Source organism: Rhineura floridana, chromosome 4 (assembly GCF_030035675.1).
Source record: "Rhineura floridana isolate rRhiFlo1 chromosome 4, rRhiFlo1.hap2, whole genome shotgun sequence".
Taxonomy (NCBI): domain Eukaryota; kingdom Metazoa; phylum Chordata; class Lepidosauria; order Squamata; family Rhineuridae; genus Rhineura; species Rhineura floridana.
In genome coordinates, this window is record NC_084483.1 from 123,101,800 (window position 1) to 123,127,612 (window position 25,813).

The window sequence follows — 25,813 nt, forward strand, 5'->3', positions numbered from 1 at the left end:
CAAAATCAACCGGGGCGGGCGGGAGAGTATTGTCAGTCTCAAAGTCGTAAGAAAAAGTGCCCGGCTCAACCTATGACATAATAAAGGACTGCGCCGGATATGAATCAACCATGTGTTTTCTCTGTAGGTCACACTCCAATCTACAGAGAAAAGAAAAATAGGGAGGAGCATTATACTGTCTATGTAGGAGATTTCTGGGTTCTCGTTAGAAAAGCCATTTTTAAATGTCCTGAGCGGAAGTGGGAGCTGCCTTTAGAAATCCGGGAAGAAATATTTTCAGATTTTGTTGTAATTACGATAGGAAACCAGCGTCTCCCCGCAATACAAAGATAACTCTTTTTAACTCAGATACTATGTTGTGTGAAATAATACGTTTCTAAACATTTAAGAATTCATCCTGCACATTCAAATTCTATTGTCAATATGCATTGAGGAAACTAAGGCTAAACTAAGAAAGGCTTCCAAAAGCACTGCAACAGTACAACGTCATTATTGCAGTTTAGAGATTGGGTTGAGACTAATTTAGATTCCTGGTTCCGAATCCTCCATGCAAAATACCGCTCAGTGTGTAGTAACGGTCAATCTACATAAATTGCCTCCTCACCGCGCCTTATTCTAATCCAAGTTATGCGCTGAATAACATACAAATACCTTATACTCAATTTATTCACATGTCAAAGTTTTGTGGATTGAAATTGATTTTTTTTCAAGTATAGCGAGGTATACAATCACTTTCGCTAAAATTCTAAATTTGTTTCTTATTTCTGTGGACAGATTTCCGTTCCGCCCCAAAGGAGGAAAAATAAGAAAAATCTATAGGAACCGGAAACTGGTTCTGTATATTAATTTACAAATTACAGATCTATAGTTTGTCATATCCCATCTATCTCAAAATGTTGTTGGTCTATGGACTCGAAATAAGATATAAGATATTTCTATAAAGGAAAAGAGGCGGATTTACTTGAATTCACAAATCAGAGGTAGGGTTACAAATTTGAGGCCGGGTCACTTTTTTTTCCAGGGCGGAAATGTGTTTTATCTTCTGTGGTTTGCATCGAAACCGTGGATGGCGCCGGACTGAGGTGGAGTGAAGTGCTGACTTTCCCTTAGTGAAAATGGCGCTACCTGATGTCCTGTAGTGTGCTCTTTTCCTGGCATGATGGCATTGAGAAGATGGACTTTGCAGCTGGGGACCGCAGCCAGGGGATTCTCAGAAGGTGGGAAAGGTACTGAGCCCCTGGAATTTGGGTTGGCTGTGAATATGAAATTCAGGGAGAGAGAGAGAGATCGTACCTTTTACTGTATTGCCGTTAATATATTTCCCGGGAAGCTAGATCGGCTGACTTGTTTGGACTTGTTTTTCAACAATTTGCTTGCTATGGTTGCATCCAAGGACCCCGATCCTAATCATGTTTTCTCGGAAGTAAATCCCGCTGCGAGTCTATTTACGCATACAGCCCGTGGCCTTTAGAGCAATTGCTGTACTTGGGATACTTAAAAAAACAACCTCAGATGCGTCTCAGTCTTGGGATGGATGCGTACCTTCCTGTTAGTAGAAGCTTCAACTTTGTTGAAATGCCTCTCCCTCTTTCTTTTAACTGGATTGTTTTATTATTTCTTCATTTGGGAAACAAACAAGTTTGTGCCTGGTTTTATAAGTAGCCTTGCTGAGAGGTCGCATAATGTTCGTTTCTTGTTTCTAACAAATGCATCTTTGTGTAGAATACAGACCGCTTTAAAATGTGTTAAGAATGCAATTCTTTGCATATTTGTGAATGTCAAACTGTGTGGGATTGGGCAGCATATGTGCTCACTAGCAGAGCTTGGAAAAGTTACTTTTTTGAACTACAACTCCCATCAGCCCATTCCAGTGGCCATGCTGGCTGGGGCTGATGGGAGTTGTAGTTCAAAAAAAGTAACTTTTCCAAGCTCTGCTCACTAGAAGCAACATACCGTTCGTATAGGGACACTCTTCATTGTACATATAACACTTCTGTTCTTGCATGAAGGATAACTGGCTGAGCTGCTCGGTATTGCATATTGCTGGTCTGTTTTAAATTGTAATAGGCTGTCCTGCAGTGGCTTCTAGTGTAGGACACAGTACCTTTTTATTTCTTTTACAGTATATAATGGCTAAATAGAATATTTAGCACACTTAGCAACATTTACAATTGGAATACATGAAACTGAGGGAAGTAGTGCACTGGTATTTTGTGTACGTGTGTATGCATGAGAGAAAAGTGTCATCTCCCATACATACAGTCCTATCCACACTTACCTGGAAGTAAGTCCCATTGAATTCAATAGGGCTTACTTCTGAGTAGACATGGTTATTCTGTGCAATTCTATACATGTTTATTCAGAAGTAAGTCCCACTGAGTTCAATGGTGCTTACTTCCTAGTGTGTTTCTGATTGTAGCCTAATTGTGTGTTAGCTTCTAGATGCCCAACAGATAGAGGTGATATCTGAATAGTGGCAATTCAAAGACTGCAAGCCCATATCCACTTACCTGGGATGGAGTTCTGTTGTATAGGCTTGCGGTGTTAAGTAACTCAAACTAACAAAATGTTTAATTGGCATTCCCCAGAATCTATCCAAAAGACAAAATGAGAGCAATGTGCTGCTAGAGATTCTCTGGTAAACGGGGACATAAGGAAGCTCTGATGAGTTTGGTGGGCATAACACATTATGGAGAAGTTTAACATCATAACCTTAAACAAATTTGTTTGGACATGCCCACTGATTTCAGTGAAACATACACACTGCAAGTTCTAGTGTACCCCTTGACTGGCAGGGCAGCCTTTGAAAAGCTGTGACAACTATCCTTCTTCCTGACTTCAGCAACAGATTATCTTAAATCTTCATCTGTTGTGTGTGCAGGTACATGTCTGCAAAACTGGGTCTCTACAGTGCAAGCTGCTTAGAACAATGATTGTCTTTTTACACTGAAAATCTTTCTGTGCACTGGATTGTTTTAAACTTAAATATCAATTTCAATGGTTCTTCTTTAACCCTCTGCAGGTATTAGATGTAGTTCTTCTGTTCCCAGTTCCATACCTTCTGTTGAGGATGAAGTGGATACAAGAGAAAATGAGATTGTTGTCCCTGACTTCAGTAACCGGAATCCACGTAACTTGGAACAGCTAGCTCTAGCAAGGAAAGAGCGAGGCTGGAAAACCACATGGCCAACAAAAGAGTTTTGGCTTAGGTAGGTAATAAAAATGTAAAGTATAGGAATGTTCTACAAAAATCTGGACAGTGTTTTGTTAAGAATGAATCTCTTCTTGTTCCAAACTCTTTTGTCTTCTGGCTTCTTGTGAGGCTACTCCACATCCTCCCCTACTGCTGTATTGCAGCTTTTGTTTTCTTGCACTTCCTCCACTGTGTTCTGCCAGGCTGTTTCCTGTATTTGAAACATCTTCTCTCACTAAGCCAACTCACTCTTTCTCCTTCATCTGCCTCTGAAGCCTTCAGCTTCTGAAAACTTCCCCTGAACTGTCATATACAAACCTTTTCTGTACTTTCTGCTACTAATATTCCCTTCTCCATACTCTTGTTTATTGAGCACTGTATATGTAGTGGCATTGATGTCTGTGGTACTTTAAAGTAACATAAATAGAAGATAGGTCACTGTCTCTAGTAGCTTACTATGTAAATTTAGAAACTCCAGTGTGGTGCTTCTGGGCACCCTTGCAACCTTATATATCCCTGTGCTGTTTGCCAAGGCATCTGCCTGTCCCTTCCTATTTTTAAAAAATGTGTTTGGACTTTTTTCCCATGTTGCTTGGCTTGTGGGTGGGGGTTGTCTGCTTAGTTGCCTGTGTTTTATTTGTTTGGGGTAGGTTGCAGATGTTTTGCCTGCTGTTTAGGGTGGGTTCTGAACGTTACCAGTTTTTTTTCCTCTGAAGTGGGTATTTTATAGATTTACAGATATGTCCCCAGGCCCCCCAAAATTGTGGACCCCTTATCTAAACTTAGTTAGTGGGGTGAGCAAGACAGAAGAGGGAATGGTAAAAAGGCATGAATATAGGCAAATGGAGTAACATGGCTATCAGGCTCATAGGCATAGATCCTGAGTTGCCCTTCAGAGAACAGAAAGACTCCATCCTGTCATACAAGTGATTTTAATCCAGAAAGGGCTCTGGCTGGTGGAAGGAGGCAAGCAGTTTTTGCCAATTATCCCCTGCAACCTCCAGCGTCGCATCTCATGCTGTTCCAAAAGGCCCTCCAACCGGAAGCAGAAGATTTTTCAGAGGACTGCAGGAGTAGATATCAGCAAAATTTGCCTCTCTGTCACTTCCACCAGCAGGAATATTCCATGAACCGAGTTCTGATTATAGGAACTTAGGATCCAAGCCTTTTGTATCATATATGCTTTGTTTCAATGTTTGAGTTTTGAACTGAGACTTGAAGGAGAGAAAAGATGGTATTGTGCAGATGTTATGGAAGGGAGTTAAAGGTATGAAGCATAAAATTACCTACTATAAATAGAATTTTAGGAAAACCTGTGAGTGAGATTGGAAAAATACTTCTGAATAATTGCTGAAATAAAATCATGACATACTGTTTTTTGCACTATGCAATTCAGGTTACGACTTGAGCAAACACAGAAGCATGTGGAGGCCTATGTTGAGCACTGCAGTGGTCACATTGTAGTCTCTGCCTCCACTCGAGAGTGGGCCATAAAGAAGCACCTTCATAGTACATCAGGTGCCGCAGCATGTGAGAATGTGGGGCGTGTACTAGCGCAACGCTGTCTTGAAGCAGGAATCAACTTTGTGGACATTGCCGCTACAATTCCATGGGAAAAACATGGTGATTCAGTAAGTTCATTATTTTGGGGTTTTAGACAATCTAAAAACACTCATGTTTTAAGAGCTTGTCACAGTTCTGTTTGCAGAGCAATTTATTTCTAGAGTGGACCTGTAGTCCAACTCTGGTGCTTAATGGTTCAACTGATGACATGCAGTCTCCCTCAATGTACTGTTTCACAATGTGATGCATGTCTATATACAGACACTAAACATCACTGATACATGAGAAATGTAGTATTGTTTGGGAGAGAACGGAAAGATCTCTCCAAAGGATTGGGACAATCAATGTGAAGAAAAAAGTGTGGGTCGAAATCTTAATTTCAGAAATATGCCTAATGGTCTGAAGTGGGGATAACTGACAAGGAAAGAGATCTTGGAGTCATGGGGGATAGCTCAATGAAAATGTCAGTGGTGTGCAGCAGCTATGAAGAAGACAGATTCCAAGTTAGGGATCATTAGGAAAGGGGTTGAATATAAAACTGCAAAATCATAATGCTATTATTTGTGATGTGATCGTAGTTAGAATACTGTGTGCAGTTCTGGTTGCTCCACCTCAAAGGATATTGAAGAGCTGCAAAACGCTTGGAAAGTGGCAACCAAAATGACAATGGGTCTGGAGCAACTCTCCTATGAGGAAAGGTTACAACATTTGGGCCTTTTTAGGGTTTTTTAAAAAAATATGAGTAAGGGTATACATGATTATTCATCAGAGGAAGAAACTGGATAGAGAGGTTTTTTCCCCTCTCTCTCGTAATACTCAGGGCCACCCAATGAAGCTGAATGTTGGAAGATTCAGGATGGATGAAAGGAAGTACTTCACATAGTGCAGAGTGAAATTATGGAATTTGCTTCCACAGGATGTAGTGATGGCCAGCAATTTGGATGGTTTTAAAAGGGAATTAGCGTTATCCTCCATGAATATGTCTATCAGTAGCTAATGGCTGTGTGCTGCCTCCAGTGCTTGAAATGGTGTGTCTCTGAAAATCAGTTGCTAGGGATCCTGTACATGTGTTGTGCTCATGTCCTGCTTGCGAGCTTCCCATAGGCATTTTGTTGGCCACTGTGAGAACAGGAAGCTGGATCAGATGGACCTTTGATTTATCCAGCAGGACTCTCCTTATGTTCTTAAGAACTGTAAAGCATTCTGTATGCTGAAAATGATAATATAAAGTGTTAATTCCTTTCTTTCTTTTTTTTAAAAAAACACAGGTCCAGAGGTTCCAAAATGCTATGACAGAGGGCGGTGTTACACTGAAAGAGCTGCGAAGAATTTATGAATAAGTTAAAAATTCATAGGAGATGGTGAGAAATGCTGTAAAGTCTTTTAAGGACAGCAAACGTATTTTCTCCCAGAGTTATAATAATATTGAAGTGTTTTATGTTAAATAAAAAAAATCTAATAAACTGGTGCTGATGGCAATGGTTGGTGTATTATTATTTTTTAGAAGCTATTTTCTACAAGTTGGGCTTCAATGGAAACCTCATAGATCTAATTGTGGGACAATATATTCCTGCTGACAGCTTGTTGGTCATTGGTCTCCAGCTATGAAATAGAAGCTTGGCTAGGATTGTCAGTGCAGTAGCTCGCATCCTCTGTTGAGAATGTTTCTGCCACAACTCCTCTTGTATTCAAAGGATCAGAGATAGATGAATCATGAAATGAGATTGTCCTGTGGTAGCAGTCAAGAAAATTTGTTTGCTGCTACTGCATGTTCAGCTTAGTGTTCTGCATCTATTCTTACCACAAAAGTATTCTGCAAAATGAACAGCCTGGCCAATCTGGACTGTCTTTGGGCTCAGGAAGAGCCATGTTGTGTCCACTGTGATGAGGTTCATACCTGCCTTGACAACAAAATCTCATGGGCAGAACTTTTCTCAGTGACTACCATTTTAAATACAATAATACCTCAAACGAAGTGCATGTGCTCGTGGACATTACTACTTTAACAGAAACTTTGGTACCAGAGGTAGGATTAACATGGAAAGAATAGGGATAGGTTCCTATGCCACAAAAAAGAGCAGTTCAACATATTTCAGCAAACTTTTTAATTGAAACTAACAATATGCATGTCTGAAATGAAACAACCAGGTCAGGTAAGCCTTGCGACCACTTGCAGGCATCTTCCAGAATGCATTCCAGGGGTGCCTGCCTTGCCATTTTTCTTTTATCATGTAGCATCTTGCTACAGCAATCTAAAGCTTTGAGCAGTTTTCCTCGCCATACACTTGAGCAGGCAGGCAAGGGGAAGTCACCACCCTGGGGGTAGTCAGTCTCTCTCTGCCAATCTTCCCTACACTCGAACAGATGTATCTGCAGTAAACTACTTCCAGGGTAACTGAAGCACTGTTTACTCCGGAGATGCCTGTGCTGCTTGGGAAGGAGCGCCATTCCAGCCATGTGTAAGAACTGCCTGTAGCAGCCGCAATCCAGTAGACAAGGAACCACATTCTGACTATGTCAGAGTGTGTGCCCACACACACACTCCCACACCCAAAAAAGACTGTGTTAAAAGGAGCTTATTTCCTGGAGGATTTGTTAACTGAGGTATTACTGTATGGAATGAGAGACTGTGACAGCAGGAGCTCAGATTTGCCCTATTTGCATTGGTTTCAGTCATTCTACTGCTACAATGGCTTCTATTATCGCATTTGAGTGGGCCCCATGTTTGCCCTTATTGCTGAAAGTAAATTGGGAGAAGTTAGATGAAACATTGTGTTGAGTCCATCTCCTTTGCAGTGAAATATGTCATCTGTACTAATGAGCCTTGATTGTTATCTTGGAATACAGTATCTCTCTCAATTGCCTGTTAGTCTAATTTATTCTGCTCCTCAATTTGCTTAGGTCAGAAAATCAACGAACTAGAATTTAACATCTAATACTGTCACTGGGACTACACTAGGCCCATAGCTAGAAATTTTGTGCTAATTAAAAGAACCCACATAGCTTGGTTATCCCAGATTCTGAGCAGTTATGACAATTAAGGAAACACTATGCTGCCTTTCTCATGTATCAGTGAAGTGTGCTACATACACCACATGATTAAGCTAACTGGCAAATGTAGCCCTTAATCTTTCAAAGCAAGTTAAGTTTCTAAACAGACATACATAGGATTTTTATGTAATCCTATTTACACGGGGATAAGATCCATTGTTAAATACGCCTGTGTTTGTTCCAAACCCTAATTACATTTAGGATCGGCTTTAATACATCAGAAAATTTTATTTATAAAAATGTTTATATACTACCTTTTGTCCCTAACAATGGCCCTTATAGCCATTCATTTACTTACAGGATTCCCCCCCCCCCCGCGCGCGATTTTCCAAAGATGGCTGCTGTGCATTTAGTGACTATGCCAGATAGGACAGGTGCAGTTTTCCGTATCAAACAGCGGGGGCAAAGCTTCAGTTACTGCATTAGGTATAGCTACGCCGCTGTCAAAGTCACAGAAGCTCTACTAAGGGGGAAAAGGGATGCCAAGGAGAACGTGAGTTCAGTGGAAAATGCTAGATGAGGCGATCCCTCCTTTAAAAGCCGAGGGAAGGCGGAAGCAAAGATTTATGGTTCCACAGTCTTACTTACTACTATGTCTACAAACGTTGCTTCTTCTTTCTGGAAGGCGGTGGGCGTGGCTGGGGTGTTTCCCCCTCTTCTGGGCGGGAACTGTCGCCATCTGCACGTGTGTCTGGGAGTAGGGAGTGGAAAGCGGGATGGATGTGGGTGCAGCAGAGTTTGAGGAAAAGTTGCATAAGCTACAGGAACTCATCCTCGGTTGCGACTTTGTCGGTGAGGAAGGGAGTTAATACAGTAGCTGGGGTGTGGGCGGAAGCTTGCATAAGACCCCCCGTGCAAACGGAGGGTGGGAATTGCCTACTTACCTTGGGTGGGTGACTGGGTGGGGCTAGGTTTGGTGAGGCTAGATCTGCATCATGGACACGTCCACACGTTCAGGCCAATCCTGTATCTGTTTACTTTGAAGACAGCCCCATTGAACTCAATGAGACGCACCCCTTTTAGAGTGTTTAGGATTCTAGTCTTAAAACTGAACGGACGCTGTTCCTATTATGCAGGGAATCTTAGTTTTATAAGATGAGATAGAGCTAATTGATCGGTAACAGAATTCTGAGGATCTTCGCCATATTCTCAGTTCCTAGAATCCATTGGGGGAAAACTATGGTCAAGGAAACTTGCTACAGAACCAGTGTTTGCGGGGGAGGGGGGAAAGAGATACATGCAAATGATGTGGCTTGCTGCCTCCGTGACGTTTGTTACCTTTTCAGTGCTGCTTAAGAACAGTTGAGGGAATAGGTTGCTTAATAGTTAAAAAAAAAACAAATACCTCCCCATTCTAGAGCATGCGTGCCGCTCTGATAATTACGACGCTGGCAGGTCTGGGAGTAGACTGGCACTTTGAGTGGACTGGTCCTTATTAGTCACTTCTTTCACAGCTGTATTGTGGCTTTCCTTGTAGGATTGCAAAGTCTTTATTTTTCTTAATATTCAGGAGCTGAGGTGTTCTCCCCCCCTCCCTGCTTTGATTTTAAAAAAAAGATTTATGTACTACTTAATCCAAAAAATTCAAAGTGGTTTATATAAAACAAATAAAATATTCATTAAAAAGAATACCAAAAGAAAATCAAACTTAAAAACCTAATAACATTTATCAAACTATATCTAAATAAACAGTTTTACAAACAAATGCACATAATAACATTGTCTGGGTAGGCTTGCCTAAACAAAAAAGTATTTAGTGGGCATTGCAAACAATAAAACTTAATATTAATAGGCTGGAAGTTCCAGAGAGTCAGTGCTGCTGCTCTAAAGGATTCCTTAGAAGTGCAGAATGGACATTAAGTGGCACTTGTAATAGTGCTAGTTCTGCAGATCGAAGAGTGGGCATGTATGAAGGTGATCCTTCTGGTAAACTGGTCCTAAACTGAGGGCTTTAGATGCTAATAGTAATACCTTAAATTTAGCCGGGTAACAAATCAGTATCCAATGCACATTTCTGAACAGGGGTGTAATGGACTGAAAGGGTTTCACTGTTGCCCGTAGTCATGCTGTAGCATTCTGCATTAACTGCATTTTTCAGATCAAGTGCAAAGGAAACTACATATAGAGTGTGTTGCAGTAATCCAATATTACCTGGAGTCCTGTGGTCAAGCTATTCCAGTCCAGGAGCAGCAAGAGCTGCCGTACCAGCCAAAGTTGATAAAAGGCATCCCTAGCCGCTGCAGCCAGCTAGACCTCAAATGACAAAGCTGGATCCAGAAGCACCCCCAGGAAGCCCCTTGCCCACAGTGCCTCTGTCCTGCTGGTATTCATGCTCAGTTTATTTTTCCTCATCTAGTCCACCACTGTGTCCAGGGTGTGTACAGCCTCTCCAGATTCAGATGTTATGAAGAAACAAAACTGAGAGTCATCAGCATGCTGATGACACCTTGCCCCAAATCTCCTAATCGCCATTCCCAATGGCTTCATATACATATCAAATAGCACTGGAAATAAAATAGTGCCCTGCGGCATCCCATAGCATAACTACCAGGAGGCCAAAAAACCACTGTCCCAGGGCTACTCTCTGGACTAAGCTATATGGGTAGGACTGGAACCACCGTAACATGGTGCCGTCAATATCCATCCCATGAAGCCAGTCCAGAAGGATATCATGGCCAATGGTATTCAAAGCTGCAGAGACATGAAGAAACAGAAACACCGGCACACTCCCCTTGCCCTGCTTATGACAGAGGTCATCCATCAGAGCAACCAAAGTTGACTCAGTCCTATGGCCAGATCTGAACCCAGACTGGAATGAGTCTAGACAATCCATATCATCCAAGAATGCCTGCAGCTGCTCCACCACAACCCTCTCTTAGAGATGTAAAACCCCCCCCAAAAATTGTCAGGGGGGGAATGGTGGTGGGTTGTTTGTTTCCCCCCCCCAATTTTTTGAAAAACAAAACAAAAAGGCTTCAGGGAAAAAATAAAAAAACCGGTTTCTGTCCATTTCCCCCTTTTCCCCCTGGCCTTCACATCTCTACCCTCTCTACCACCTCCCCTAAAAGGGGGCATTTGTGACTGGTCATTAGTTAATCCATATCAGTGGATCCAGGGCAGGCTTCTTCAGATGTTGTGCCACTACATCTTTAAGGGCGACAAGGACAGCCCCCCCCCTTTGAATTACAATCCATGCTCAGGCTTAAGTCAGTTAAGCCCCCCTGCTAGATTTAATACGTCAAGAGGGAGGAGGGCCAAGAGGCACATGGCTGGGCTTAGAGCTGCATGTAACTTGTCCGCATTATCAAGATGCATAAATTGAAAGTGATCTGTGAAGCATTATGGGCTGTAGCACTGGGTGCTTTGATTGGAACTGCAGCAACTGCGGGGTCAAGGTCTCTCTGGATTTGAGAAGATTTATCCATAATATGTGCAGCCATTCAGTCACAGCAGGTCTTTCAGGGCTCCAGGGGGGTCTTCCCTTTCATCTGGAGTTGTGCAGACTATCTGAAAGTCTGCCAGCTGCTACTTGAGGATGTCACACAGGCTGCCAAATACAGCTTTGACTATCCACACTGCCTCATGGTAGGCATGGTTATGTGTGCTAGCCGGTGTTCAGCTGACCTGGAAACTTGGCCTGTAGCCATCCTCTACATTGCTTCATAGCTTGTAGCTTCTGGAATACCAAGGACCTACTCAGGCTCTGCAACACTGAAGAGGATACTTGGAAGTGATCACACAGCCATGTGTTGCACAGCAAGACCAGGGTTTTGACAGGATGGTCAGCTTTCTGCGCTGAGAAATCCTGCAGACAATTCAGAAATCCATCAGGTTCCGTCAGTCTTTGGGGGTGGTCCGTACAAATAGGCCCACAACTTGTGCAGGGGGGATTGCCACCACCAACTTTACCATATAATGGTTTCATCATGAAAAGAGGATGCATTGCCCCCCCCTTTGTTCCATTTATGAAGTAATTGTTGTATAGCTGTGAAAGGAATTTTAGTTTCAGGAATAAGACATTAGATCTTCCTTGAATATGTGTAAGTTGAGCCCCAAGAAACTATGAAGGCTCTTACTTTTATTTTTCACAGTGAGATTCCATAGATTATCTGAGTTTGCTTTCAGCCCTCTCCTTTCTTATTTGTATTGCCTTTATGCCTGAAACCTGTCTTACAGTGTTGTTGAAGCCGCTTAAAATTGGCCAAACATAGCAGACTGGTTTCTGGTGCAAAGCACAAGCAGCTTAAACAAGATTCAAGAGCGTTGAATGAAACTGACAGAAGGTATGTAAGCAATACTTGGGAGTGTATGTGAAGCACAGTGGTGAATGGATGGAGTGTTGCAAATTGTAAGTTACTGATGTAGCTGTTTTAGGATCATGGCAGAAAACCTGTATGGGTTAGAGTATATATACTGCCCTTCATCCTCTTTGGATTTCAGGGTAGTGTACAATCAACATTTTATGTCATGATATAACGTGTAAAAAAGCAAATACAATTTTTAAAAGCAGGGTTAAAAATGGCAATAATTAAAATGCCTGAGTAAGTATATTTCTCCTGGCACCAAAAAGATTGCAATGAAAGTGCCAGGAAAATCTTTTTAGGAAGGGCACTCGGTAATCAAGGTACATCTGCTGAAAAAGGAACCTCTGGAGAATAGGCTCTCCTCTCGTGCTTTTTAGGACTTTTACGTACCAGAACCTTTTAAATGGGCCTGTAGAAGAAGCCAATTAATTTTTAATCTCATTCAAGATTAGGTGTGGGTTACTACTAGTATTTTGTGTCTTTCAGAATAATCAGTCACAGGGCATAAGATTTGCGCTTATGTAGGTGAGGTACAATACCATGGATGTAAAGATTAAAAACAAACTTGTCCATTTGTAGCAGTGGGGTAAGACAAATTGCCTTGTTTGGTGTCTTTTGGTGTGTTCTATGTGTTTTGCAGGCCTTGACATGGAGTTCACAGGTTTGCATTCAACCTTTCTACCCAGACAGCCCAGGTGAGTTTGTCCAACCAAACATGTTTTCAGATGATGTACGCATAGGAGTAATATGAAGAAGCACACACAACATCAGAAAATTTCTTTATTTTGCCCCCTCCCAGCCTCTTTGATTCACCTGCTGAGTGGTATCAAAAAGCCAGGCAGAGCGTTCAGCAGTTTACAGTGAGTCAGCTTGGTGAGTTCTTTCTGAATTGATTAAAATCAAATGGAAATGCTGTATGGGCCTGATGTCCTGCTCGGCGCAGCAGGAGTGGGAGGCAGATAGACAAACGGGATCTGGGTGAGAGCACTTGTAGCTGCCTTGTCTCTATCCAGGTTGCAAAGTGACAACCAGAAGGTGTAATCTTTGCTGCTGTGAAGTGTCCAGATAAAAGTGCTATCTAAGCCAATCTCTTTAAGATAATCTACAGGAGCAGCTCAAGCTTTCTCGGGGCCCTTGGGCACAGGCTATCAGTGGGCCCCTTGAACCCTTGCTTTCCTCCTCAAACCACATTCCTCCCCTCTTCTCTCTTGGCCCCACCCCTTTAAAGTAAAACAAATGTTGACCGATATGGCAACCACCTATTGTCAAAGAAAAACACAACATTCTGAACTTTCGAAATGACAAGTGCCATTTCTTCATAACGGAATGGCTACACCACTCCCATACATTTAAAATTAACCCTTGGATCTCTCATTTCACACTTTCATTTTTGGAGATAACAAAGTAACATTTTTTTGTACAGGCCAAGTATGTAAATAAATAATTGATACTATAGCAACATCCTTAAACTGGGTCTGCTGGTGGGGTTGGGATCATTGAGGGAAAACAGGTGGGAAATAGATTACCAAGCCCAGCTCCAGCAGTGGGCCAGGTGGAGCACAGTAGCTTCTCCTTTTATGGCTAGGTATCTCTCTGGCCCTGAGGCGTCATTCTCTGAGGGGTTCCTTGACAGCAGAAGGAATGTAGGCATAATAATCTTATTCTGTAGTTTTTCTCTCAGTTATTAAATCGAATTTTTAGCTTTCACTTCATCAGTGTGTTCACTGTCTCTGGGTCCTTTTAAAAAAACCATTGCCTCTTGGCAGTACTGTACCGAGATTATGGGTGTTGCTTTGAGAGGAATATTTGCAGTTCCTGCATTGTTGGTGCAATGTTACCAGAGTAGAGGCGGCTCTTTCGCAGTGCCAGTATTTGATTCCAAAATTGAAGAGGCTTTAGCTTTTCACCCAAAAGGTTGTTGCTGTCAGTTTCAGTAAATGGCCAGATGTGTGGCATCCTTACTAACAGACATGGAATAGCTCTGTCATAGCTGCACGTGAGGGGTAAAGAAGAAGCACTTGTTGTGACCAAAGTGTCACTATGTGTGGGTGCCTGTCTTGTATGATTTTTTTTTTAATTTCTTTCAGGTTTGTCAATATTTTCCAATGAAAAATCCAACAAGTACGTACAGTATTTTCTTGTCAATGGTTAATATTTACCTGGTGATCACTGGATAAAGTGTATGGCTTTCAAGCCTTCCCCTACAGAAGTCTTGATTAGTCATTCTACTTTATCTTTGCAGGTATGTGGCACATTCGTATAACTTTTTTCTCTTTCCCACAACATTTGGTCAGATGGATTCTGAAGTCTGTTTCCAAACATCTAGCATTCAGTTCCTGTCTCACTATGGTTTTGACTACAACAAGGTATGTTTTCTGTTACAAATAGACTAGTCAAACAAAATTTGACCTTGTACACAAGATCTTTTTCAGAGGGATTTTTTTGCTGAATTTGGTATTTAAGTTCTGTTGAAATGCAATATGCTCAAAGATACCCACTTCATGAGAGTAAGCACCCATTGAACTCAGTGGGACTTGCTTCTGAATAGATACGTATAGGATTCCACTGGTTATCATCGTGGAACTCCCCGCTTCAGTCAGTGCATGTTATCTCTCTTAACAAGGTACGTTTTCCCCCCAAATTCAGTTGTTGTCATCCTTTGCATCTAGTTCAACAGAAACTACTGTCTGTTGCTTGCCTGTTTTAGGTGCTAGCCCACACTGACCTGTGACTAGACTTGGATGCAATAATACCTCACAGATACTCAAATGTAAGAAATAAACGGTAATTTCACACTACTTTTTCTCCAGTGTTTGGGAGAAGGACCTTAACTCTGGTGCAGCTCCTGCTTTGCATGCTGAAAATCCCAAGTTGAATTTTCAGCAGCTGCAGAAAGAGAAGACCCCTGCCTAAACCCCTGGGAAGCTGCTGCCAATCAGTGAAGACTATACTAAACTAAATAGACCAATGCTCTGATTTGGTATAAGGCCTATACTGCTTGCTCATTCGTTTCTGAGAATCCAGTGATCCTCTAAACTGTTGTAGTCCCATTTTTATAAGTTCTGATTTCTAGCTTTGTTGGAGCATAGTAGTAGAGCTTTCAGAAGTGGGCTGATGCAGCGCTGCATTGCCTGATGTGGATTAGTGGTTTACCTGTCTGATCTACTGCCAATTCGTCAACTGTCTTCCCAGTCTGCTCTGTCAAATGGCAAGGTGTGTGGGGGAAGACTTGTCAGGCTCTTTTTTCATTATTTTTATTTTAAAATGTGCATGCACAACCTGCATTGTTGTAATTTCATATAGACAGCAAAAGGGAGTTTTGTCAAGTCCCTGACAAATCTCCCTGAATGGCTGATAGGCTTTTTTGGTCAGATGAGACTACTACAGGTAATTTTTATTTTTCGGGAGACAACTCTGTCTGAGTATATTAAAGAAAGAAGTTAAGCAAGTCTAGGAAGATCGAGAGGAAGACAGGAAACTGCCTTATGCTGAGTCCATCTTGCTCAGTGTTGCGTACACCGACTGGCAATCCAGGTTTCAGGCAAGAGTCTCTTGCAGGCCTACCTGGAGATGCCAGGAATTCGACCTGGGATCTTCTGCATGGAAAGCAGATGCTCTGCCACTGAGCTACGGCCCTTCCCATTTAAAGCCTATTTTCAACAAGCAATATTTTAAAAAGCATGTTGTGTTTTTAGAAGCTCATTTGTTGAAAGATCCTTCCATGCCTTCTGCCCCCTTAGGTTATGTACCTAGAATAATAAAATGATCTGAACTCACATGAATTCTTTAACTATCATTCTTCTTGCCTATAATCTTGTCATACAATCCAGCCAAAGAAGGAAATTAACAACCTATTTTATCAAGATAAATCCACTGTAGTATCATGCAACCCAATCATTTTCATGTTTACTCATAAGCAAGCCCCACTGTGATCAATGATGCTTACTCCCAAGTAAACCAAGTTAGCTTTAACAAGTTGGTGTTGCTGCCTTTGTAGCTGAGAAAATGGCTTCCTTGTTTGCTCCTCCCATAGCAGCAGCATCCATTTCCCACAGGGAGCAGATCTCACAAACTTCTAAAGCCTTTTATTTTAAGAGAGAGAGAGAGAAAGGGCACAGGTCTTTATCCCTTTCGAATGCTTTGCAACTAATGTGCCCCTCCTCCTCTTCTGAAACTTGAACTGATCCATCACCTCTGGGAGTGTTGGAATGTATGAGGTTCAACTCCAACTTGGTGGGTTGAGGCTGCATGGGGTTAATAAGGGTAGCTAGAGAGCTAGACCTCTTGCTGGTTGAGGCTATACCTATCCCTTTGATCCTGCTGTCTCTTCCCTTCCTGCTGGACTGATAAGCAACAGGATGTTTGATCCCAGTTCCTTCCCGCCTCTCTCTGTGTTCTCTTTCTCTCGAGAGGGGAGCAGACATCTTCTCTTTGTCTCTCAACCAGGATGAGGGCGAGTACTGGGACCAGTGCTCGTTGCTCCAGCATAGCTAGTTAGCTAGATATAGAACTCTTTCCTATAAAGCATAAAGTAGTTGTTTCTTATTTTAAAGCTTAAAGTCTCTGTCTGACTAATTTTCAGGGAAGGTAGAATCTTAGCAAAGACTCTAACACAAACACACTAAGCTCGCTCAATACTCTCCGTTCTGCAGCGCTACGCAACTCTGCTACGCATCTCAATAGAGAAATTCCGACAGGGAGGGGGTAAAAAACCCAAGAAGCAAGTACAACATCCAATCCCTTCCTAGGCTGGGTGATTTGAAGTCAAAATAGTCATTCCTGGCATGGCAACTGCCTCCCATCCTCCCCCTGTGTAAAGTCCTTCTGCTACCCTCCGTCATCCTCTTGTAAACCTCTCTCAATTGCAGTGCCCCTTCACGCCACCTCCCTCGCACACACACACACACACACACTGTGCCACTACAGATCTGCCACATACACCCCGCTACCATGGAGAAGGAGGAGGCAGGAACCCACCCACCCCGGCACATCCACACAGCGGAGGCTACAGCAATATCCTCCCCAGGAGTGCTAACCCAGGGGAAGGAGGAGGAAGTGCTATACTGGGGGCAAGAGACAGGCTGTAGGCTGGGGTGGGCAAATATCTGCTTAATTCCCACCCCACCCCGGAATTAAGCAGATTTTTCACCAGCTTCTACCAGCAGCCTGTCTCTTGCCCCGCAGAGTTGCTCTTCCTTTTCCTCCTCCACCTGCTGGGGAGAAACTTTGCAGAAGCCTCTGCTGTGGGGTTTGGCTGGGGAGCCCCCTCCCCTCCTGCCTCCTCCTTCGCCCTGGTGAGTGGGTGGTGGATTGGAGGGGGCCAGCTGCGGGAAAAGTAATGGGACGAAGTCCCAACGCATGCCCCCTCCAAAACACACCTGGGCTAGATGGACTGATGGTATGGCTTGGTAGAAAGTAGCTTCCTACATTCCTAAGATTCAAAAGATTTGTGGAGGATGTTGTTGCCCATAAAAATAAATGAAATGACGGATATGGATGGAGCTTTGGATAAAGTATACAAAATTGAAAAAAATGAAGCCAAAAGGGGATCCTAAGATTATCAGGTACAGGCGAGATGCAGGTTGGATGGGGAAGAGAAGGGTCAGATTCCAGTGGGAACTTTTCATCCATTTGTGCATAGCATCTGACCAAAAATACTCTTTCTAAAGCCATTCACAAATGTCTACAACTTTATGGAAAAAATGGTAGGTGGAGGACCAAAATGTACTTTGGATAGAATACAGGAATACCTCGCATTAACGTACTCAATGGGACCAGAGCGAGTACGTAAACAGAAAATGTCCTTAAAGTGAAGCACTACCTTTTAAAACTTTTTTTACCTGTCCTTCATGCGGAGCCTCAAAGCCCCGCGCTAAAGCCTCTGCTGCTGCGCCTCTCAGCTGATCGCAGTCACACCTCCCAGCTGATTTGCGGTGGCGTGGTCGCGTCTATTTCCACCCCCACGCGCTAAAGCCTCTGGTGCTGCGCTGCGTTTCTGCAGAAATACAGGTATATAGAGCATGTATGTTATAGCGAGGCGACATTAAGTGAAGCGACATTAAGGGGGGTATGCCTGTACTTTTTCATATGTGATGGTGATGGCCAGGAATCTGGAAATATTTTTTTCTTTTTCTTTTTAAATTGACCTGCCTCCACTGCCATCAGTTAACTTAAAACTCTTGTATAGGTGCACTTGAAACTGCATTTCTGTCATTCACGCAAGAAACACTGCTGATGGGAGGGGGGCTCAAAAACATTGTAAGTGTCATGTGGAATCTTTCTTGGAAGTAAGGCAGGGATGAGAAGACTGAAGCCCTATTTCAAGATTGTTGTTGTTTTGTGCCTTCAAGTCGATTATGACTTATGGTGACCCTATGAATCAGTGACCTCCAATAGCATGTGTCATGAACCACCTTGTTCAGATCTTGTCAGTTCAGGTCTGCCTTTTTTCTACTCCCTTCTGTTTTTCCCAGCATTATTGTCTTTTCTAGTGAATCATGTCTTCTCATTATGTGTCCAAAGTATGATAACCTCAGTTTCATCATTTTAGCTTCTAGTGACAGTTCTGGTTTAATTAATTCTAACACTCAATTATTTGTCTTTTTCGCAGTCCATGGTATGCGCAAAGCTCACCTCCAACACCACATTTCGAAAGAGTTGATTTTTCTCTTACCTGCTTTTTTCACTGTCCAGCTTTCACATCCATACTATATGTCTGCATATCTTAAATTATTGATATTTCTCCTTCCAATTTTCACACTTCCTTCATTTTGGTCCAATCCCGCTTTCCGTATGATATGTTCTGCATATAGATTAAACAAATTGGGTGATAAAATACACCCCTGTCTCATACCCTTTCCGATGGGGAACCAATTGGTTTCTCCATATTCTGTCCTTACAGTAGCCTCTTGTGCAGAGTATAGGTTGCGCATCAGGACAATCAGATGCTGTGGCACCCCATTTCTTTCAAAGCATTCCATAGTTTTTCATGATCTACACAGTCAAAGGCTTTGCTGTAATCTATAAAGCACAGGGTGATCTTCTTCTGAAATTCCTTGCTCCGTTCCATTATCCAGCGTATGTTTGCGATATGATCTGTGGTGCCTCTTCCCTTTCTAAATCCAGCTTGTACTTCTGGCATTTCCCGCTCCATATATGGTAAGAGCCATTTCAAGATGAGTAGTCAAAACTAATGCTCAAGATTTGGACATGGAGTTCCAAAACAACATACACCAGTATTTGCTGGTGTACAGACCTTCTCATGCCCTCCTTTTTAAATATGTGGCATTTGGGTGTGTGCGTCTTTGTTCTTCTACTTCCTGTCAGGTTTTTGCTACACACCGCCACCTGCTCTGCAACCTGTGGACCTAGGTGTCTTTCCCAGCCTTACCTGGAGACACCAGGGATTGAACCTTGGGATCTTTTGCATGCAAACTGTATGCTCTAGCAATGGGCTGTGTGTGGTCAAATGAAAAGAAGAGATAGGAGGGGTGATTCGAGGTTCCATACTCCTTAACAAAGAAACTGTATGCAGTGTAACTTTTCTCCTCCCCTAAAGTTTCTTAAAGATGGGATCCCATACATGAATGAAGCACAAGAGGAGAAACTTCAGCAACAACTTTTACCTGGGAGTTGGATGATCAGCAGGTAAAAGTGCTTCCACAATGTTGGTTCTGTGTTGGCCCTGGTCCCCCCTTCCCAGTCTGTATTGATGTGTTTTTAATGTTTGAAAACATTTAGATGACTGGATAGGAATGTCCTTTGGACATTCTTAGCCTACCTGTAATGGACTAACATCATGATCAAAGAACTGGCCGGTCTTCCACTCTGTGACTCTCTTGCACTCCCATTTCTCCCCACTCTACCTGGTGTCCTTTTCTATATTTATTCATTACAATTATTTATATTCTGCCTTTCAGGAAAAGATTATGTTGTGATTTGGACAACAAAGAAAAGTAACAAACCATCAGGGAAAAAGAGAGAGAGAGAGAAGTTGCAAGTGACAAATAAATAGGAAAAGGGTCAAGAAAAGAATCATTCCAACGTGGCTTACAAGTAAATTAAATGGCATATTTTAAAAACACAATAAGCAATATTAACTTGTTGAAAAGTCATCATGATCATTCCCACAGGACAGTTGATGATAGATTGTCCTGTGGCAGGAGAGAAGAAAGTCCAGCTGGACCAGGCCCTGAGATGGTCTTCTCTTTGCTTTCCTCCCTTCCCTGGAATCCCTGGTACAAGGCAGTTGATTGTAGATTGCCTGGGATGGGGTGGTGGGTAGAGGGGAAAGTCTAGCTGGTCCAGCCCCTGAGGTGGCCTTTGCCTGCCTCCCTCTCCATTGAATCTGATAGCATTTGCATTGTGTTTCCTCCTTTGCTCAAGTTCATCCTTTCATCTCTTCTTTTCTTGACCCTTTCCCTACTTTCTCCTTGCAGGGTCATTACTTTTCTTCCTTGTCCAACTCGCAACCTCATCTCAGTGCACCCCTCCGTGTGTGTCCTGTGCTTTGCTCTTCCCTTGACTAGCTCCAGTGCCTGTTTTCCCATTCCTTGTCTGCCTGCTTACAAGGGGTGCCCCACCACTTTGTCTTGCTGTCATGGCTACCAAAGTTGGGCGCGGGAGCTGGAAATTTGTAATCCCTTCCACCGAGGGAAGTGATCGTTCTACTGATGAGACCAGTGATGTAAAAAACCATGAAGGAGCACCATGAAGACACTGTGCCATAGGTTCTGTTCTGGGGGTGCGGTGCAGGGTGTGTGTGTGCTAGGCTTCTTGCCACAAGGACCAGCAACAGGGGTCCAACTTTGACCTTTCTGTGAGTATCTATGGAGGATTCTAGGAAGGCTGAGTTCAGACTGGATCAAATTTTCATGCAGTCATTTTACTCTTCTTGCTCTAGTGGCTTTGAAAGGAACAAGCTGAAAAGAATGATTGATGAAGTAACTTGCTGGGTGTCATTGGCAGAGGAGAAAGACTCTATGGTTCTGCATGATATATATGGTAGGATGTCTGATCTTAGACTTCTTTTACTTCTGACTTCATGCCCCATAGTCTTTTGACAAAATTTATGACTTGCTCCTTTTTCTGCCTGCTTCGTGTGCTTTTCCCCTGAAGTAAAGTCATTTTTTTATGTCTTGGCTTCAAATTTCTGCCTGTTTTCCTCTCATCCTGTGGTGAAATTGAACCTTTGTTTTGTTATCCTTATTCCTATTATTTGCTCACCTGGACACAAAACTATCTAATTTCCTTATTTATTCTCCTGGGAGGAAAAATACTTCTGCAATACTTGGCTCCACTGATAGGAGTAATTTTGGGATGGATCTACAGAAAGGTTTAGTATTGGTTGTAAACCCCTTTGCATGTAGCATGTACAGAAAAGGGATATGGACAAATAGAACGGGCTTGATAGTATCCCTTGATAGTATTTCCACCATACCCTTAACTCTTCCAAAAATGATATCCTGTATGTGTGTCTCCTTCTGTACAACATGTTCAGAAAAAGCATGTGATACTGTCCTCCTGGGATACCAGGAGAAGCATCTCAAGATGCACGTGGAGATGTTGCATACATGAGAGAACCCAAAAAACCCTCCTTGATTGCCATAGGGAACTAACATCTCAAAGAGAAAGCAGAATTAGAACTCTCCTCTCTGGAATGCTGTCCTTCAATAAGTGAGAAGAGTTTTTAACAAATACGTAGAGGGTTGAGTCTCGCAGTTCTCACTCTCCTCCCAGTTGCATTTTGAAATGCTACAATCATGAATTTGGAGATAAGACAAGCAGTCTCAATACCTGATCCTGTATGTGTTTCTTGCAACTTACTTTGATATAGTCCCACTGATTTTTTAAAAACCTTGGGCAGCTGTGACATCAGTACAGTGAACTGCTCTCTTAAATGCATTATTAAAATGCTGTACAATTTTTTAACTTAGTCATCTGCATGTTATTGAAGGACAATGAAACTGTATCATACATAGCTTTTCACCTTGTTGCTTATATTATTGTTTCTTCTCACAGGCTTCCAGATGTTTGAAATACAGCTGATTCTAAGACAAGCTTTCCAAGACATTTGGACAGTCCCTTTGGGAGATCAGGAAGTGAGTTTAAAATTGTAGCATTTATAGATAGGACCAATGTCTTAATGGCTTCCAAGACCTGAGGATACTAACATCTTGTCTCTACCATTGTGTAGGTTTCCATGCTTGGATTATTATTATTATTTATTACATTTATATACCACCCCATAGCCAAAGCTCTCTGGGCGGTTTACAAAAATTAAGTCATTATCAGTCATTCTTCATGGTCACAGAATAGAGAAAAGTTTGTAATCTCCAATGTATGAGCTTTAATCTGTTTTTATAGGTCACAAATATCATGCCAAATAAATGACAAGTGCTACTGATTGGCAGAAAGTAAGGAGAACTTCAAATGTGGATGGAAAAAGCCTTTTCAAGCAAATACCAACTAAGATATTCATGAGAACCATTTATGTTGGAATTATTTTGACATTTTGGATGCATAAACTGACCTAAGGAGGCTTCAAAAATATCAGTTTATTACAAGATGTAGCAGAATATTAAACTAGATTATCTAGTCTTCTCTGGCACCTGTATATAATTCCTGTACAGATCTTGTATGTAAAACAAGAAAATAAAAATTTATTTATTATAATTACATCTATATCCCACTTTTCCTCCAAAATGCTCAGGGTGGTATACAAACATGGTTATCTCCCCTGATTTTATCCTTACAACCATCCCTTGAGGTAAATTAGGCTTAGAGACAGTGACCATTTCAAGGTCACCCAGGAAATGTCATGGCGAGTGGGGATTTGAACCCTGGTCTTCCAGGTCCCAGTCTGACACTTTAGCAGCTACATCATACTGGCTTTAATAAAAAGCTTTTGGCAAACTAACACTCTTGACCTACTTGTATAAAGAAACACTACAGCTATGTGTCAAATGCCAGTGCAGATTGCTTTGGAAAATACAGTGTTTTCTTCAGATATCATGGTGCAGAGGAGAGGAAGGATCATCTGGGTGAGCGTTCCACTGAACAGCTGTTTGCTTACCATGGTTTGGTATAATGATTCAGCTGACAAACTATAATTTACAGCAGTTGCTTTCTCTTCAGAAGCACTAAATCAGATTGAAAATGCAATTCCCCCTGAATAGAACTCAGATTGCACCCTGGTACACACCACGGTTGCACGGTCTGAGACAGGAGGTGAGACGACTAGAGCGCCGGTGGCGGAAATCTCGCTCCGAAGACAATCAGACACTGGTTAGAGCAGCAATAGCCGCCTACCAGGTGGCAACAAAGGCAACAAAGAGGGATTTCTTTGCTGCCTCTATTGCGTCCGCAGAGTGTTGTCCCAGGAGGTTGTTCCAAGTGGTCCAGAGCCTGGTCGGTCCAGTTGCACAGGAACCCATGGAACATTCTAAAGTCTCCTGTGACATATTTGCCAAACACTTTGCCAATAAAATTGAGCTCCTGAAGAGCACGATTCCATACGTCATGGATACAGGAAGTGGGCCAGAGTCGGCCAGTTGCATTCCGGTCCGCTGGGATCAGTTTCAGCCTCTTCCCTCTGAGGAAGTGGACAAGGTGCTCTCTTGGTGAATTCTTCTAAACTTTTGGAAGGAGTGTGTGACAATGATTTAGTATTCTCCATGAGGTTATATATTTCTAAATCAAGGCCTTTAGGCCACTGGAGGCAAAACAAAATTGGCTGTGCTATATTTTAGGCACGTAAGAGGTGACTTTCAAGAAATGTATAAAATTATGCACGGCATGGACAAAGTGGATAAAGCTTTTCTTCCTCTGTTATATCACTAGAATTCATGTACATCCAACAAAGCTGAATGTTGGAAGATTTAGGATAGACAAAAGAAAGTACTTTTTCACAAAGCTCATAGTTGAACTATGGAATTCACTCCCACAAGAGGCAGTGATGGCCACCAACCTGAATGGCCTTAAAAGAGGCCTAGACAAATTCATGGGGGATAAGGCAGTCAGTGGCTACTAGACGGCTATGCTCTGCCTCCATAGTCAGAGAAAGTATGGGTCTGCATACCAGTTGCTGGAAACCACAGGAGAGGAGAGTGCTGTTTGCACTCAGGTCTTGCTTGTGGGCTTCCCATGGGCATCTGGCTGGGCACTGTGAAAACAGGATGCTGTACTAGATGGACTGCCGGCCTGATCCAACAAGCTTTTCTTATGTTCTTTACTAGGCTGCTGCCTGTTAGCAGTTTATGGTATATCAAAGCAATATTGCCATTCATTTTTTAAAAATTGGTAAATATATACTTGTTACCTATGGTAACACATCTTCTCTCAAGGATGAGTTTCTATTGTGAGGTGAAAGCTGCTCTTAAAATACTTGGAAGAAACAAATCACCAGGAACAGATGGCATACCAATAGAGTTGCTACAAGCTACTGAGACGGAATCTGTCCAAATTTTGACAAAATTGTTTCAACAAATATGGATAAGAAAACAATGGCCCACAGAGTTCAATATAAATCCCAATTCCAAAAAAAGAGGATCCCAGGGAATGCAGTAATTATCAAACTATTGCCTTAATATCCCATGCAAGTAAAGTAATGCTCAAGATTCTACAACAAAGACTTCCGGGAAGGGTGACTTAGCCTGTGCCTGCTTTTGAGACGGGCTCCTGCCTCAAAAGAAGCTTATTCAGATATATCAGTCAGATTTTTTTTTTTTTTGACTGATTAAACTTCTCCCGGGTAGGGAGAAACGAAGAGATTAACCTCAAAGCCTATTTTTGTTGGGACGACCAGATCTCATTAATTTATGGGACGAGGTCCAGCCGACGAAGGTGGGACGGATTTTCAACAACAAGCTCTATCTGATAAAGCGAACGTTCATCTTATCTTCTAAGAGAGAACGCACTAACAGGCAAGCACCCTTCTTTCTATATTTTTCTTTTACTTGACTTAAATTGTTGCTGTTTAAAAGAGATTTGCCAGATTGATCGGTTTTTGACATCTCACTGGGGAGCCATAACTTCTCTCTGCTACTCACTAATTAATAGCTTATCTCTGTTTTTGTTGCAAAAAGCTGTCCTGGATTTGCATTCTAAAGATATACACAGAAGAGGGATTTCTATTCCAGATTTTTATTTTGAAGAATATTATATTGTCTGAGACTACTCTCTTTTTGGTCTATTTTATTTTGACGAATCTGTTTCCTGACGACCGCCATTAATTGTTTCGATCCTGGGAACTGCATTTTGTTTACTTAAGCATGGAGAGATAAGGCTGTCTGCTCTGTTTATACTGTGATGTCACCAAGTTTGGAGTATTAACCCAATTGTTGCTGAAATAAGAAGTGGTTTTCCTATATTTTTCTTTTAAAATGGCAATTAAGAAAGTGGCTGAGAATCTGGAAATAACTATGTTTCAGAAAATAATGGATGAGATTGAGATAACGAAACAAAACCTGCGACAGGGTTGTAAGGAGCTGAAAATTGAATTGAGTAAAATGAAGCAGGAGATTAAAGATATAGGGGTCCCTGTGAGAGAGGTGACCCTGGAGATTGGAACAAACGTGGAACAGGAAAAAGATTTGGAGTCTATGGACTTTAGAAACAAAATCTATTGTTTGGAGACACAGGAGATTAAAGACATAGGGGTCCTTGTGAGAGAGGAGACCCTGGAGACTGGAACAGGGGTCCC

At 42.1% G+C, this 25,813-nt stretch overlaps 2 protein-coding genes across 7 annotated transcripts in view; both read left to right on the forward strand.

The window, feature by feature from the left end:
• Positions 1–363: 363 nt before the first annotated feature.
• MRPL18 (mitochondrial ribosomal protein L18) lies at positions 364–6,235 on the forward strand. 3 transcript variants are annotated; one of them, XM_061624288.1, is made up of 5 exons: positions 364–720; positions 1,022–1,226; positions 3,023–3,209; positions 4,590–4,824; positions 6,025–6,235. In XM_061624288.1, the coding sequence occupies exons 2-5, from the start codon at positions 1,157–1,159 to the stop codon at positions 6,094–6,096; spliced, it is 564 nt and encodes a 187-aa protein (XP_061480272.1). In that variant the 5' UTR covers positions 364–720; positions 1,022–1,156; the 3' UTR covers positions 6,097–6,235. The 3 variants fall into 3 exon arrangements, with proteins under 3 accessions (XP_061480272.1, XP_061480271.1, XP_061480274.1); XM_061624287.1 differs by lacking the exon at positions 364–720 and having other exon boundaries at positions 987–1,226; XM_061624290.1 differs by lacking the exon at positions 364–720 and having other exon boundaries at positions 987–1,217.
• Positions 6,236–8,192: 1,957 nt separating this feature from the next.
• PNLDC1 (PARN like ribonuclease domain containing exonuclease 1) overlaps positions 8,193–25,813 on the forward strand; it is a 48,298-nt gene continuing 30,677 nt past the window's right edge. The window contains exons 1-9 of one of the 4 annotated variants that reach the window (XM_061626365.1): positions 8,193–8,300; positions 11,984–12,090; positions 12,752–12,806; positions 12,911–12,984; positions 14,199–14,232; positions 14,354–14,477; positions 19,670–19,758; positions 21,014–21,114; positions 22,132–22,211. In XM_061626365.1, coding sequence (XP_061482349.1) covers positions 12,075–12,090; positions 12,752–12,806; positions 12,911–12,984; positions 14,199–14,232; positions 14,354–14,477; positions 19,670–19,758; positions 21,014–21,114; positions 22,132–22,211 — 573 coding nt within the window. In that variant the 5' untranslated portion in view covers positions 8,193–8,300; positions 11,984–12,074. Of the gene's footprint in view, positions 8,301–8,453; positions 8,600–11,983; positions 12,091–12,751; positions 12,807–12,910; positions 12,985–14,198; positions 14,233–14,353; positions 14,478–19,669; positions 19,759–21,013; positions 21,115–22,131; positions 22,212–25,813 lie in introns of those variants that run through there. The other 3 variants (XM_061626363.1, XM_061626366.1, XM_061626362.1) reach the window with 3 other exon arrangements.

Bases quoted from the DNA above. Each gene is read 5' to 3' on its own strand.
- MRPL18 (XM_061624288.1), top strand. From the start codon at position 1,157: ATGATGGCATTGAGAAGATGGACTTTGCAGCTGGGGACCGCAGCCAGG. The intron at 1,227-3,022 runs GTACTGAGCCCC...AACCCTCTGCAG, and splicing joins ATTCTCAGAAGGTGGGAAAG to GTATTAGATGTAGTTCTTCT. The intron at 3,210-4,589 runs GTAGGTAATAAA...TATGCAATTCAG, and splicing joins ACAAAAGAGTTTTGGCTTAG to GTTACGACTTGAGCAAACAC.